The sequence below is a fragment of the Rhea americana genome, unplaced genomic scaffold, assembly GCF_003343005.1.
Source record: "Rhea americana isolate MKP2758 unplaced genomic scaffold, rheAme1 scaffold_135, whole genome shotgun sequence".
NCBI classification, from domain to species: domain Eukaryota; kingdom Metazoa; phylum Chordata; class Aves; order Rheiformes; family Rheidae; genus Rhea; species Rhea americana.
The window spans coordinates 188,566-202,778 of record NW_028185428.1 but is presented as its reverse complement, the minus strand read 5'-3'; the positions used below and the strand labels follow the sequence as shown (position 1 = coordinate 202,778).

Here is a 14,213-nt window from a genome sequence, read left to right as displayed (position 1 = left end):
CGGGCCGCGCCGGTCCTTCCCTCCCCCTCCGCCCGCCCGGCCCCGCTCGCTGGCCGCGCGTGAAGGGAGGCCGCGGCGTGTCTCTGCGGCCGCCCCGGGCCCGCAGCAGCCAGCTGCGGTCACGGCGAGGCGGCTGCGAGCCCTCGGTCCCGTGTCCCCGGAGCACCGCCCGGTACTTTTTAATAAACTTTGTGGTGTTTTTCCAGGGATTTTACTAATCGGACAGCACCCGGCGCCCCTCTCCGTCAGCACCGAGAGGCGGCTCAGGGGAGCCGGACGGGGCGCTCCGGCTCCCCTCGGCCCGGCCCCCTCCCGGCTGCGCCGCCAGCCCCGCGGGGCCCAGGGCCCGCAGCAGGCGTCGGAGACCTGTTTGTTTAATTACACCCGACTCCCATTGTTGTTGACTCATTGTTTACGAGCGTGGAAGCAGCGCGTCCCCAGGAGGGGCCCGCGGCGCGACGCGGCGCAGCGCGGCATGGCGGCCGTGATGGCCGCCGCGGCGGCGCAAGGCCCAGCCCCGCGGCGGCACGAGGGAGGCCGCAGCGAGGAAAACCCCGTCCCCGGCGGCTGGCAGGAAGAGGAAGAGGGCGGCGGGGCGCGGAGGGCGTCAGCAGGATGGGGCGGCGAGCGGGCCCACCGCGGTCGTGGGGCAGCGCGCGGCGGCGGCCGCCTCCCCCCCACACACACCTCCCGGAGCCGCTCCGAGGCGGGAAGGAAACGGGAAACGATCAGGGAGGACGAGGCCGCCCGCGCCGGGGGGGTGCCGCTCGGCACGTCCCGCGGGCGGCCGGCCCCCGCCTCGCCCCCCTCGCCGGCTCGTCCACGTGGCGGCCGGAGCCCCGGGGAGCCCGACGTCCCGCCTGGTGCCTTCTGCTTTGCAGCGTCGCCTTCAAACGGCGGTGGCGGAGCGGGAGCGCCTGCCCCTCCGAGCAGGGCGGCCGGAGCCCCTGACCGGCCGCCAGTGCCGTTTGGTGGCAGAGAACGCATCGCGTCTCCCTCACAAATTAATTTTTCTGGTGGTCGAAAGGGGGAAGGCARGTTTGGGGCCTTGCCCGTGCGGAAAATATTCCCGGCGTGGCTGCGCCGTGGGGAGTCTCGGAGGCCCGCTGTTCTCCAGCCGCTGTTGTCAAGGAGAGACGTGAATAAGGTGTTTCTGCTGCCAGTTCTTGTGAAACCTGGAGAAACATAACGTCCTTGGGACCTCGCCCTCTCTGTCACATTTTTTGAAATTGATAAATGGGTTTAAATGTTATTAGGGAAGGAGACAGACATATGCCTGCACACAGTGTGGTTGCAAAAACCACATATTTCCTTAGAAAATCAAGCTAGGAACATATTTCTGTATTTTTTTCTTCCTTAGCATTTAGCATCTACCTGAGTCACATTTTCACATTGCAGATTTCTTTTTTTTCTATTTCTGGTTAGTTTGCTTGCTTGTTTTTGCAGTCACTGAGGCTTCTCCGCTTCTCTTTTTAATTATCTCATGTCTCCAGAAGCTGGAGTTTTAAGATAAAGATCACGCAATAATGACAGTCAGCAACGCTGTTAATGAAAAACAACGAATACGTCCGTGAGAGTAAGMAGTACTTTGAGATGTTTTGTCCATGAGGATCTGACTTACGGTGCGTGTCTTGCGTGCCGGAGATACAAGCACCGCAGAAGTGGACTCTCCCAGACAAAAGCTGGGAGAAGAAGTGAATGATAATGTGTTTATCTGCCTGTCTTGTGAGCCTGGATAGTTTCACTCCTGGCATTCTTGTCCAGCAGCGGTGTGAAGGAAAGAGGTTTGCTGTAAGCCCTAAGGGTCTGGTCCCCTTTGGGTGACTGCCCATACCCAAGAGTGTCGAGCACTAGGACGCTCAGTGAACATGAGAGTCCGCGGCCTCCTGAGAGTGTCTCTGCACAAATGCAAGAGTTTTGCCTTTGAGATACCTGTGCAGATGGATTTTTGTTCCCCTGATTGCAGCAAAACTATACACGTATAGAGGAATCTCTTGGCAGACTCTCTCCTGATAGCAGATAAGATCATCTCAGAGCAGTAGTCCAAATAAGCTCAACCTGAGCTACTTCATGGGGAATGGCCACACCTGGACTTCCTGGTTTCTGGTCTTCCAACTTTTTTTTCTGGCTAGAAAACATGTGTTAGTCCATTCATCTGGCCCCTGGGGGGCACACAATCTATTGAGCTGCTCGCTATAGCCAGAAGGGCCTCAAATGATTCGCTTTTGTCCTGGTGAGTCAGCATCAAACTAATTTGTAGGAGCAGACACCTGCAGCACTTTTACAAGATGTTTCCTTCAGCAGGTTTTGCCCTTCTCTGGGCTCAAGGTGCCAAGATAGCTCAGCCCACAGCAGTGGGCCCAGGCTAGCAGGTGTCTGCATCATTCCCTCTCTTCTTCCTCTCTGCAGATCTGGTGAGCAGCTATTCCATGACTCCCCCTACTCTTAGCATCACCGAGGAGGAGCACATCATCAACTCCAGGGACACACTGACCATCACCTGCAGGTAAGGAACCAGCCAGGGTAGCTTTGCCCAGACTGCTTTTACCTGGTAAGCATTGAAGGACCAGGCAAGGAGAGCCCATCAGGGGAGGCCTTAGCTCCAGGACAGCTGCAAATTAGCATGGCTGGCTACAGATCTACCACATTAACTGAGTGTGAATGCATCTAATTAATTAATTGGAAAAGAAGCTGGAAAAGTCTCTAAGGAGATGGTGATAAACTCTGCTGTGGTCTGACAAGCAGAAAGAAGAGAGAAACTCTTGCCTGACCTGGCAGATTCCTTGTAAGTTTTTTAGGGAAATTGGCTTCCTAAGTAGTCTCCTTGTCTTTCTCTTACATTGCTTGTTGTCACCTCATCAGCGGCTGCTAGTGTCACAGTTCTGGTTTGTAAATCTGGCTGGTCGTTTGGGATACATTTGAACAAATGAAGGTGAGCAGAAACTCCAGCTAGGTCTGGTGAATAACTCTGTGAGAGGAGCTGGGGAATCACCTGGCCTTTTGGAGACTGGGTATGAGAAGACAGTGTCCAAACTGATTCATAAAGCCAAGTGCTCCAGCCTGGGATATGTTCTCTGTGGTACCCCCAGTCTTGGAAAGAAAAAAATGAACTGGGGAACTGACCGATGTTTTCCTAATAAATCTAGAGTTTTCTTCCAGAAGTTTAAAGTGGATTCATGCCTAGGATATGAGTTCAGTATCCAGYGGGGATATTCATTCAGTAGGAGTCTCAAGTGGGTATTTTTCAGTGTTGTAGGTAACCATGAAGCAATTACTGCAAACATTTGGCTGGCACTGGGTTCATATCTTGACCTAAACATGTTTAGTTTTTCTTGGAACAGGCTGCATTGCTCTCACTCTGTGATTCAATTCATAGCCAGGGGACAGGGGTAGAGAAAAGGTTGTTAATGGCTGTACTGAACTGCTTTCACTTGGTCTTGGAAGCTAAGCAGCTGTGGGCTTTTCCACGTGGTGAACTGAGGAGCCATGGTGTGTGCTAGGCCAGAAGAAATGCAGAGCTAGAGGACTCTGGTCAGTCCCATAGTTGCTGCAGGAGTGTAAAGGAGGAGGAGGGCATTTAGGGACTCCAGCACTCTGCCATCACCATTCCTTCTGCAGAGGGACACAGTAGCTGATGCCCTCTGAAATCTTGGTAGGAGGGAGATTAAGCTGTATTATTCTGAACAAGTTTGCAGTCACACCACAACCTTTCTCAGTAGTGGCCCAGGAAGCAATACRAGAAGTGGTTGAAGGAGCGTGGGAGAGGTTTGTACTGCCCATGCCTGCCCTGCGCAGGCACCAGAGGACTGTCAGGCCAGCAGCCTCTGCCCTGGGGAAGCTGCAGCAGCACAGACAAGGTGCCTGCTGTCTCGGACTCCCCAGACCACCTGGCAGCAAGTTCCCTGTTCCTGCTGCGGAGTCACAGTTCATCTTTCAGGCTCATCATGTTGGCATCCATACAGCATACCAGCATGGACATGACGGAGGTAAAGGTGGAGCGTCTTTACCCAAGGCTCCCAGAGGCTGGGTAGGAGAGAACTTGCCAGCCAAAGAACAGCAAGGCCATCTGCAAACACCACTACATCCCCTGAAACTGAGGTTATGGTGCTCTGTCTACATGATGCTTGCTGTCACTGCACCCGGCTACCTCAGATGTGCCCCTCTGGCTGCACAGTGTCCTTCAGACCACGTGCAGCTAGCCAAGTACGTCTGGAGTGCCTTCTTAGCACGTCTGGCAGGGCTTAGAGGTTCTCCCTTCTCTCTCTTGCTCTGAAGCTTGTGTTTCTCTAGTGTGTTGAGGAGAGGATTTTGCCCCTGGGACCCTATTACYTCATTTGAGTGAGAAGTAAATCTTTTGTGGTGCCTGAATCTCTGATTACACCCAGCTGCATCTCCATGGTCCCTGGACCATGGCCCACCCTGGGAAGACCTGGCTTGAGTTAATGGAAGCTAAAGGGGAAAACATGCAGACCACCAAGTGAAAAGGCAAAGGAGAGGTGGTAGGGCAGGGCAGAATTGACTGTGAAATCAAATCCAGGGTCTGGGGCTCCCTGCTGTGCATCGTGTTGGAGGTGGCTTCAGTTCAACCTTGCTCTTCCCTTGAGAACAATGTTCTCTGGCTGCTCTTCGAGCTACCATGGAGCCAGTAGTACCCACCCACCTGAAGCAGTGCTGCAGCAGGAAGCTGAGCCCTAAATCCTCTATGTAAGACTGCCTGAAAACCTTTCAAGCTTCACCCACCAAGCGTGGGACTCCCGCAGCCAGCTGCACTGTCAGGCTCCCTGACAGCCAGTCTTTGATCTCCCACATCTGCAGCACTGCAGCCCCTTTCTTGCTGTGCTATCCATCGAGCCTTCGTGGTGATCAGAGCCTGTGTCAGGCCATGGGCTAAGGGATGCCTCTGGCACATGAGAGCTGGGGATGCTTAACAGAGACCCAAAGACATAGCACACCCACAATGAGCCACCCAGTGCTGGGTCTCTGCTTTTGCAAATGGCTAGAGATGCAGGCACGTTCCTCTGTCATCCAGCATACTGAGCCCTTGAGAGGTCCAGGCAGGCACATACGTGAAGCATTCCCCAAAATATGGATCAGGCTGGGGCTGTCTGGGAGCCGAAGTGATGTTTTGATCTAAGCATTTGGCAGAGCAGTGAGAAGGGACTAATGCCCCCATGGACAGTGCATCTTTTATTAGCTTCCCATCCTGAAAGGGAAGGAAAGAATATTGTGAATCTCTACATTCATGCCCTCGGCAGCCTGCACCAGAGAGGAAGTGGAGTGCTTGTGCTGTTCCGGCTCATGAATATTGGAGCAGAGCCCACATGAGCTGACTGCACAACAGCAGAAAGCTTTCAAGGGGAGGACATGGTCCTGGCTGTGCCAGCAGGGCCCCAGCCGTCCAGTCTCACAGATGCTGGGCACTCAGGTGGAGAGGCAAGCGTCATCCAGCCGTGGCATTTAGAAAGGAAAGGCCAAGGCAGTCCTTTACTGTCCAATGACTTGTTAACAGCGCTGATTTGCAGATGCTTGCGGCTGCACAAGCCCTGCTCTGGCAGAAAGGAAGTATTTGACCCCGGAGCCCTCATGGCTGCTGAGGAGGAAATGAGTGCTGCAGCGGGGCCAAAAGAACTGAAGGACAAGGCAATGCCCCTACATAGCTGCTCCGGGGCAGTGTCCAGGGACATACTATAGTATCGGCTGTGTTTTCCTATGCCACATGTGACTGCACCAAACATCCTCCTGGTTCTGGGGAGGGATCTGTCTTATCCCAGCCAAACTACAAAGCCGTGGATGGTGTTTGTCCATCATATCATGCTTGGGAGTTTCAAAGAGGATTGAAGAAAAGTGGTGCCAATTGCTCTGTCTCTCTTGAAGCACATCCGTCATGAGAAGCTTTAGGAAAACAGCTGCAGAGAAGCCTATGGTGCATCTGTTTCCAGTTGGCATCAGCAGGCTCCACTGCCCAGGGAAACACTACCGCTGAGCTGAGGGAAAACAACTTGGGAACGGATCTCAAAGGTGACAGATAGGAGGAAGGGAACCACCCAAAACTGCTGCCTGGACCTTTTCCCAAATACAGAGAGTGGATCTGGAGATAAATCCAAGCAAGTCTGGCTTGCTTTCATCCCTGCCTTCTTCTGGTCYCCTTAATGTACCAAGGCACTAACTTGGACTCAACACAAATTTGGACACCTTCTGTGTCCCCAGTGAATTTGACTGAGCACCGTATGATGCAGGGAACGCCTTAGCTTATAGCTAGCTCTCCATGGGCTGGTCATCAGGTCTGTTTATGTTGGCCCATCTCTGAGCCATGTTTATATAAATACGTGTCACTGGGCTCCTGCTAGCCTTGACGGTTAGTAAAACAAGTGGATTTGATAATGCGTGAAAATCCCAGTGGGTAAACAAACAGAAAGCGGAAACACTGGAGACTTGTACAATTACCCCATTCCACATGGAATGCTGAAAATGCCTGCACAAATGCAAGGGGCTTTGGGGCTCCCCCAGGCCATCGAAGCCCTCAGCCCTGGTTTGAGAGCAGGGCCAGCAGCGCAGTCTGCACCCTGTGCAGCAGGGCTGTGGGCACAGCAGCAAAGGGCATGAGCAGAGGCTGCTGCGTGATCAGTTTGGTGATGAGATTTACTATTCGTTTCATGTACATGCATAGGATGGGAACAGTGCAAAATCCMGGAGTCCTGTTTTTATTAAAGTGCTTGTGAGACTATGATCCTTTGAAAAAGCCCCCTGTGACTCATGGAGACAAGCTGCCAGAGCTGCTGGTCTAGTCCTGCCTCGGGCACTGGCGGGATTTTTAGTGCACCAGACATTCGAGCCGAGTCAGAGTGGCTGCGTGGCTGTCCCCGGGGACATGGCACCACTGCAGAGCCCTTGTGGCCAGTGATGCAGGGGACCGTGGTGCATAGCCTCCAAGCTCAGCAGCGTGAGCTCAGCAGCAAGCTGGAGGAGCTGGAAGAGAGTGAAGTCTGCAGGAAGGCAAATCATCTGCTGAAGACACAAAGGGGCACCTCTCCCCCCCCCCCCGCGCTTGGACAGAAATCCTGTTCTCGCCGGGTCTGAGCARATCTTCCATTGTACCCTCCGATGGCACCTTATCTCACTTCCTCCTCGCTGTCCCCAGCTATTGGTGACAGTCATGGCCTGGCTGCACTTAAAAGCATCCGCCCGACGAGCTGCGCTGGCAGTCCCCTGCCGGAGGCCCTGCTTATGCCAACGTGCGTATTCCCTGCTTGCGTAACAGATGAAGCCGGTTTCCCCCAATAGAACAAACGGTGCTGATAAAAATCCATTTTTGCCCCTACAGCTGCCTCTTGTGATGTCTTCTTTTTTTCCATTTCTTTTTTTGCACATTCCTGAGTGACTTTCAGCAATACTGGCAAACTTTCAAGCGTGGACTAGGCCTTTCTCTGAAAGGGGCTCTGATTTCGCAGAGGGGAACTTTCAGCATGGAATAAAAGCTTGTCTTGTTTGTAGTAAACAAGTGTGGCTATTTCAAGCTATGCTAGAGCACATGCGTGTGCCTGCATGCGCATAGGCAAATCTCCAGCTCTGGAGATCTTCGGCTATATATAAACAGACATGTGCACGCTCTGTCTGGGGGCTTCTTGCAGTTCCTGGGCTTTTCCGTTTGTTTTTCGGCCCCGCTGCGTGCGAGGCCTGTGACCAGGCTCTGCAGTTGCCCTCCATCGGAGGGATGTGTGCGGCTCAGCAGMGATGGGAACGTGCGGTGGCCCTAGGCTGGCCGGAGAAGAGTGCTGGGGCTCGCGGGGGCTGCCAGGGCAGGTGGCTGTCTGTTGGCTCCCTCCCACCGTGACAAGGAAGGAAAAGCAGCTGGCAGCTGGACAGAAGGTGATCAGCTGAGCCTCCTCTTGGTTTCTTCTTGCTCTCCTTTTTCTCTGCCTCCTGCTTGTTTTCTTTCCAAACCTCTGTCCTCTCATTCTCCTTCCCATTCCACTCATCCCCCTCCTGGCATCCGGACTGGTAGGACAAAGTCATGGGAGGGGGAGACCTGCCCTTGAGTGGACTGATGTCTTATAGCCTAGCATTCCCTGGGAGCTGGCCCAGGAAAGGGGACGAGCCCTCTGCTTGCCTGGCAAACGCTGAATTAGTGAGGCTGATGGACATCTCCTCATGCCCATTTTCTTCCATGAAGCAGGACTGTTCCTCCATACTGTGGCCCAAAGCRACAGCTGCTTGGGACACGCACAAACATGTGCAGAGCCACAGGGTATGTTGGAGGGGAGTGGAGGTCCCATCAGGCTCCCAGTATCCCACGCAGACCACACTGCCCGGCCCATGACTAATTTTTCCTTCTCCGGTGTCTAGAGGCCAGCACCCCTTGGAGTGGTCGTGGCCCGGGGGCAAGGTGGACCCTGCCGGGAAGGAGAAGGAGACTGAGTCCGTGGCCTCAGCAGCCCCCAGCAGTGGCAGAGCTATCCGGGAAGACGACTGCGAGGGGACCGGCACAAAGCCATACTGCAAAGTCCTGGTGCTGACAGAGACCCAGGCGAATGACACGGGTTCCTACCGCTGTTACTACAAGTATATTGATGCCAAAATCGAGGGCACCACGGCGGTCAGCACCTATGTGTTCGTCAGAGGTAAGAGCCTTCCAGCGGTGCGTGCCTTTGGGCTGGGGRAGCTCAAGAGCAGCCTACACACTGGCATAAAATCAGGAAGATTAAAAAGCCTGACATGCTCTCAGCTTCCCAGGGCAGCAGAGCAGAGCCGAGCCACCACATGCTGGCTCCCCGTGCTGCGAGGGAATCAATATCCGTCCTGTTCTGGGGGATCACAGCAGTGCCCGGGATTCATTTACTTCCCGGCCCAGGGGCATTGCTCCAGCCRAGCTGGAATGCAGGAATTTAAGGAGCAAGAGCCAGCCTCGGAGACACTCAACTACTAGAAAAAAMCACAAGAATTAGTCTCTGGGCAGGTGGGGGCTCTCAGAAGAACGTGCAGCCTCCTCTCTCTGATGGATGGCCACGGAGCTCCCTGCCCCATACACCTCTGCTCCGTGCTGTCCGAGCAGGGGCTGCCCACACGGGCAGCACAGTGAGATGTGTTCTTGAGGAGATGGGCTGTCCACCAGGCCTGGAGCCTGGACTTTGGCTCAGCAAAGGGCTGCAGAGCTGCAGGGCCAGTGCTCCATTTCCCCATGCCCAAGGAGCTCCAACTGCCCCGCCACACTACTAGTAGCTTACTGGAGCGAGATAAATGAGCGCTGTCCCCTGGAAACAGTTGGCTGAGCTATTTCTCTTTCCACTGCCATTTTTATTAGTTGGTGCAGTTGTCATGAACCAGGCAGGTCATGACATACAAGTCACATTTTTCAGCAGTCCCAGAGCAAAGCCAAATTTGCCACTAGGCAGAGAAAAAATGCAGAGGCAAATCACAAAAAGCTGTGGGGTAGCTGCTGTCGAGGARTTGGGGTTTGTGTTGTTTGGGCAATTGCCTCATCCTCCCATGAGCTCTGCTGTCCATCAGTAAAACTGGACAGTGCTTCCCTGCACCCCAGCCATGTCATGAGAAGATGTCCATGCGTTGGAGATGGGCACTCAGACCCTGCTCCTGAGGACTGGGTCAGGATGGAGGCAGAAAGCWGCTTATGCATGTGGCAGAAAATGAGTACCACCTGCCTGGTTTATGTGCAGGGTGTGCTTTTGCAAGACCTGATTTGTCTGTGGAAGTGTATTTTTTTTTTAATTGCAGCCTTCAAATCTCCCAGAACAGTCAGGCGTGGTGTGCAATCCAGCAAACTCTGCTTTCTCTGTCCCTTTGGCCACCTTCTCTCACCCCTGGCCTCATCTGTAGCTCACTAATGACTCTCCTGTTTACAATGGCAGGAAGGGTGCACATGCAGTGTAGCTTTTGGGCAATAAATCTCACAGGGCGCGTAGCACTCACAGTGCTTGTGGACAGCATGCATGCAACAGATCCAGCCAACACTTCACAGTTATACAGTACATGTTCACTCTAATTCCAGTCAGGCTGTGCCCTCTTATGGCTATCAAACACCAAGGAAACCACAGGATCTGCTGGGACAGACTTTCCAGGCAAAAGAAGGGACATGTCCAGGAAAACCCAGGCATATGGTAACCATGGCCATTGCAGAACCTCCCAATAAAGCCCTGTCTGTTCCTGCTGAGCTGGGCTACAATGTGAAGCTGTCCCTGGAGAGCTTGGGAGGGCTGATGTAAGTGTCAGGGATGTTCAGAGACAGCATGATCAGACCACAGATTTAGCCATCAACCTCATTTCTCATGTTAAGATTTTGGTGGAATTGCCAGGAACAACATATCTGTGMTTGGCTGGAAAAATGGGTTCCTCTGTGCTTTACCTGCAACTCAGCTCTCAGCTGAACTTTTCACACTTATGTCTTATTTCCTGTGTGACTGGTTAGGTGTGTATTTTATTGCTTCTATAGATAGTGCTGTAAACATAAAGGAATGCCTTGACAGGGTGGAATAGGATATGTACATCCCTCATCTCGTAAGGCCTAACATATATTAATGAAGAAGATGCTAAATTATTCCCATTTGACTCATTAAAACAGCCTTACAGAAAATATGSAAAGTGGTCAGAGTTGGGGGGTTAGTGCATGAATCACAAGCTCATTGGCAGCAGGGTCTGCCCAGTARATCGGTTAGCTCTTGGCTGCCATCTGAGCTTGGAGGGGACCTCATGGTCTCTCACCTCTACCACTTGTGCCTCCTCCCTCTCAGATGCCCAGGGCTCAGGAAAGGAAAGAGGAATGTGTTTACATTCAGAAACATATTGGTGATTTCAGAGGATAGTAGTCTTGTGGCAGTGAAAAGCTACAGAAAATAAAGATAAGGCTTCCTTGGGCAGTCCATGTTTTTATGAACAGCTGACCAACACGTTCCCTCTGCATGGCTTTTTTTTCCCCTTAAGGTGTAGAAAAAAGCACTTGACCCAGGGTAGGTCCTTGCATGATGACTATGACTGAAGCAACAGCTTTACATACCAAAAATTAAAGGAATTCTCGTATGCACTTAATGTGAGAACTAGGTAGGATTGTGTTGGGGCCAATGTGAATTGAACAGCAGGATTCCCAAATGGAGATCATTACTACTTTGATCTCTGATTTGTCATTTTAGATGGGCAGCTTTAGGGGTTGGGTAGTAGAGAAAAAGGATCTCAGGCCTCAGGCTGGACAAATGGTCCCTTGAAATCAATAGTTTAACTGCGATCCAGATGAGTAAAGAGTAGCTGTTAAGACCACTGGGATGATTCAGTCTGATTCCCAGTGTACCAGAAGCTGTAAGATTTCCCCCAGCAGCTCCCTGTGGCAGTCCCACATCTCCCGTCTGGGGACCCATGATCTCCTTATGCAGCCCCCTCACCTGGGAATAGTTTCCACAAACAAAGCAGATCATGGCCACGTACTGAGTAGACGTTTACAGAGATGTTACTCTTTCAGAGGAAGAAGGCTGGCAATAGCAGTCTTTGGAGACACTAGGGACCAGCCTCAATGTATAGCAGCCCATGAAGACATGTGTCTCTGCAGAAGTGGGCAGGCAGGGGATGGTATTTCAGAAGAAATTGTGCATCAGTGATGTGCTGCCRGGGAAGGCCTCACGGCCCTGCAGCTTGTCATCTCCTCTTCCAGTTTTGTCCTTCTCCCATTTAGTCAATGTTGGTGGCTGATCCAATGTGCCTGGTGGGCTCTCCTTATTCAGGAGTGTCCAAAGAGTTGAAAAAAATTGAAATTGAAATACTAGTTTTGAAGAAAAGCATTGCCAAGCAGTCAGGTGAGCAAGTGCCTCAGCAGCAACTGACACGAGAAGCTAGAAGACAAGCCTCACCCTGGCTCTCTGACTGACTATGGTTTRGGAGACAAGTGGGTTTTGTCTCTTGATCTCTCCAGCTCTTTGCAGGTGGAAAGGGTGTCCCTGCTGTCCTGCTAGCTTGCCGGCTCTATGGGGTCAGGTTATCTCTGTGCTCTGTCCTAATGGTGCCTGGCATGAYGACTCAGGGCCACAGCAGAGCTCCTTTACTGCTATTGACTTCCCTTGGCCATGGAGACCTGCAGAGGGCTTGTCTCACTGGGTGCAGGCAGCACGCGGAGCAGGACAGGGCAGTCCCTTCTGCGGGCGTTTGCTTCTGGGGGCTTGTATTGCATGTCCTCCATGGAGGAGGTTTAGCACAATGCCACTGGACTTGCTAAGTCATCTCAATGATTAATTTTGGGTGTTTTTGCTCTTCCTGTCAATATTTGTGTTTGCAGAAGTTGGGAGGCMGTGGGTTGGCAGCCCTGGAAATCTTGGCTCATTTGTTTATCTGCTGGCCGGGATCGCTGCAGGATGACATCTGCATACCATTGCGCTGCGGATCACTTCCTCCCTGCTGGAAGGTCGCACTGCCAGCTGCCGCGCCGAGGCAGCGTGGCTCTGCGCTGTCCGCAGACRTGGGGCCGTGCACAGGCACCAGCTGGGCAGGAGCTGAGCTCAAATGGAGACCAACTACTCTCAAAGGCCTGGGTCAAACACAGGCGGAGACCTTGGGGGGACCAAGCAGGGGGAGGTGGTTTGCAGCAGTGCCCAAATGGCGCAGGCATACTGCTCGCACGGCTGGCGTGATGTTTGGGGTGGAGGAGCCAGCCAGCCTGAGCACCTATCCTGCTGCTCCCTTGACATTCCCCAGTTCGGGGTGTCTCTGCTGGCTATTGCAAATTGGGCCATCCAGCTCAGCACCACTCCCTCTGGCAAGCTCATGCTGTGTCTATGAAAGCCAGAAAGCTTCCTTTTCTTCTGGTTCCACCCTCATCCTGGTTCTTCTCTTGGCTCTATTTAGTTGTTCTTTTCCTCCTGTCTCTTCCTCAGATTTCGAACAGCCATTTATCAACAAACCGGAGACCCTCCTCATCAGCAAGAAGGAGAACACCTGGGTACCATGCCTTGTGTCCATCCCCAATCTCAACGTCACGCTGATCTCGGTGAGAGCTTGGCTGTGTGAGGCTCTGGGCCAGGCTGTAGTGCATTTGTTGTGCATTTTTAATTGCTGGAGTGGAAGCAGGACAGGCGCTGCCAGGAATGGAAAATGCATGGAATACATTTTCCATGGAAAGTACAAGGCACTGGCTTCCTCGTTTTATTTGCTGGTTGAAACTGTGCTGTCCAGTTCCCTTGGGCAGACCCCATGGGTTTCCTGCCAGCCTTGCTCCTGTTCCCTGGAGCTCTGTAAAACAAAACAAGACTTACTCGGTTTTAATCCCATTTCCCCACAGCATCCCCTGCTTGCTCTGGTCTCTGTGATCTACAAATTCTCTAGGTGGTCGACAGCCCCAGGAGGGAGGAGGCTGCAGCACTGGGGCTGATGACTAAAAACAACTCTATTATCAGCATGCCTTTTTTTTCTTCTTTTTTCTTCACAATGCAAATACATCCTTCCAGGATGAGTGTTACTATTGTACAAAGGCCTCCAGGGACACTCTGGGGGCCAGGGGCCTTTCCCTTGCCCGCAAAGGACACTATCCAAGGTCAGCACTCATCCTATTGGGGCTTACATTTGGGACATCAGCACCAGTTTCCTTAGCTATCACTATCAGTTTCCATTCCTGGAAGTCTCTGGCCCACTCTGCAGACGGTGAGGCTCGCTGTGCAGCACACGGCCGCTCAGGGCCGCACAGACAGCCGCRATTCCTAGATTACAGACTCTGGTGGGAGGGCAGGAGACAGGCATGACATGATGCTGCATCTTTCCTTCCCACAAAAAGGCCACATTAAACCTGCAGGAAGCCAGGAAGGGGTGGGATGGGAATATTGTTACCTTCTCATTTCATTTAGCAAAATGTTGCTTTTTTCCAGCAAAATTCCCTCATCCACCCAGATGGGAAAAGCATTTTCTGGGACAACAAGAAGGGGGTGCAGGTACCCACGCACCTGATCAGAGACTCCTTGTTCGTCCAGTGTGAGACTGTCATTGACAAGAAGGTCTTCAAATCCAATTTCTTCATCATCCACATTGCAGGTGAGGATTTGGGCACATACATGGAGGCAGTTTGAGCGGCTTTGCGGCTGTGCAGTGCTGTATCCYCAGGGTGTCTCACAGGGTTGTTATGGTCATGGCTTAACTCAGTAGACTCTGCATCATGCTCATATCTTCTCCACTGTGTGCCAGGCTGAGATGCACCAAGCAGTATTAGGCCACCTAGCCTCCTGCGACCACATAGT

At 52.7% G+C, this 14,213-nt stretch overlaps 1 protein-coding gene across 2 annotated transcripts in view; it reads left to right on the top strand.

Moving 5' to 3' along the window:
• The first annotated feature begins 2,411 nt into the window (after positions 1-2,411).
• The window catches only part of FLT4 (fms related receptor tyrosine kinase 4), a 38,054-nt gene continuing 26,252 nt past the window's right edge, over positions 2,412-14,213 (top strand). For both annotated transcript variants that reach the window (XM_085298039.1, XM_085298038.1), the window contains exons 1-4: positions 2,412-2,506; positions 8,344-8,618; positions 12,864-12,976; positions 13,848-14,010. In XM_085298039.1, the coding sequence (XP_085154165.1) occupies positions 2,430-2,506; positions 8,344-8,618; positions 12,864-12,976; positions 13,848-14,010 (628 nt within the window). In that variant the 5' untranslated portion in view covers positions 2,412-2,429. The remainder of the gene's footprint in view (positions 2,507-8,343; positions 8,619-12,863; positions 12,977-13,847; positions 14,011-14,213) is intronic.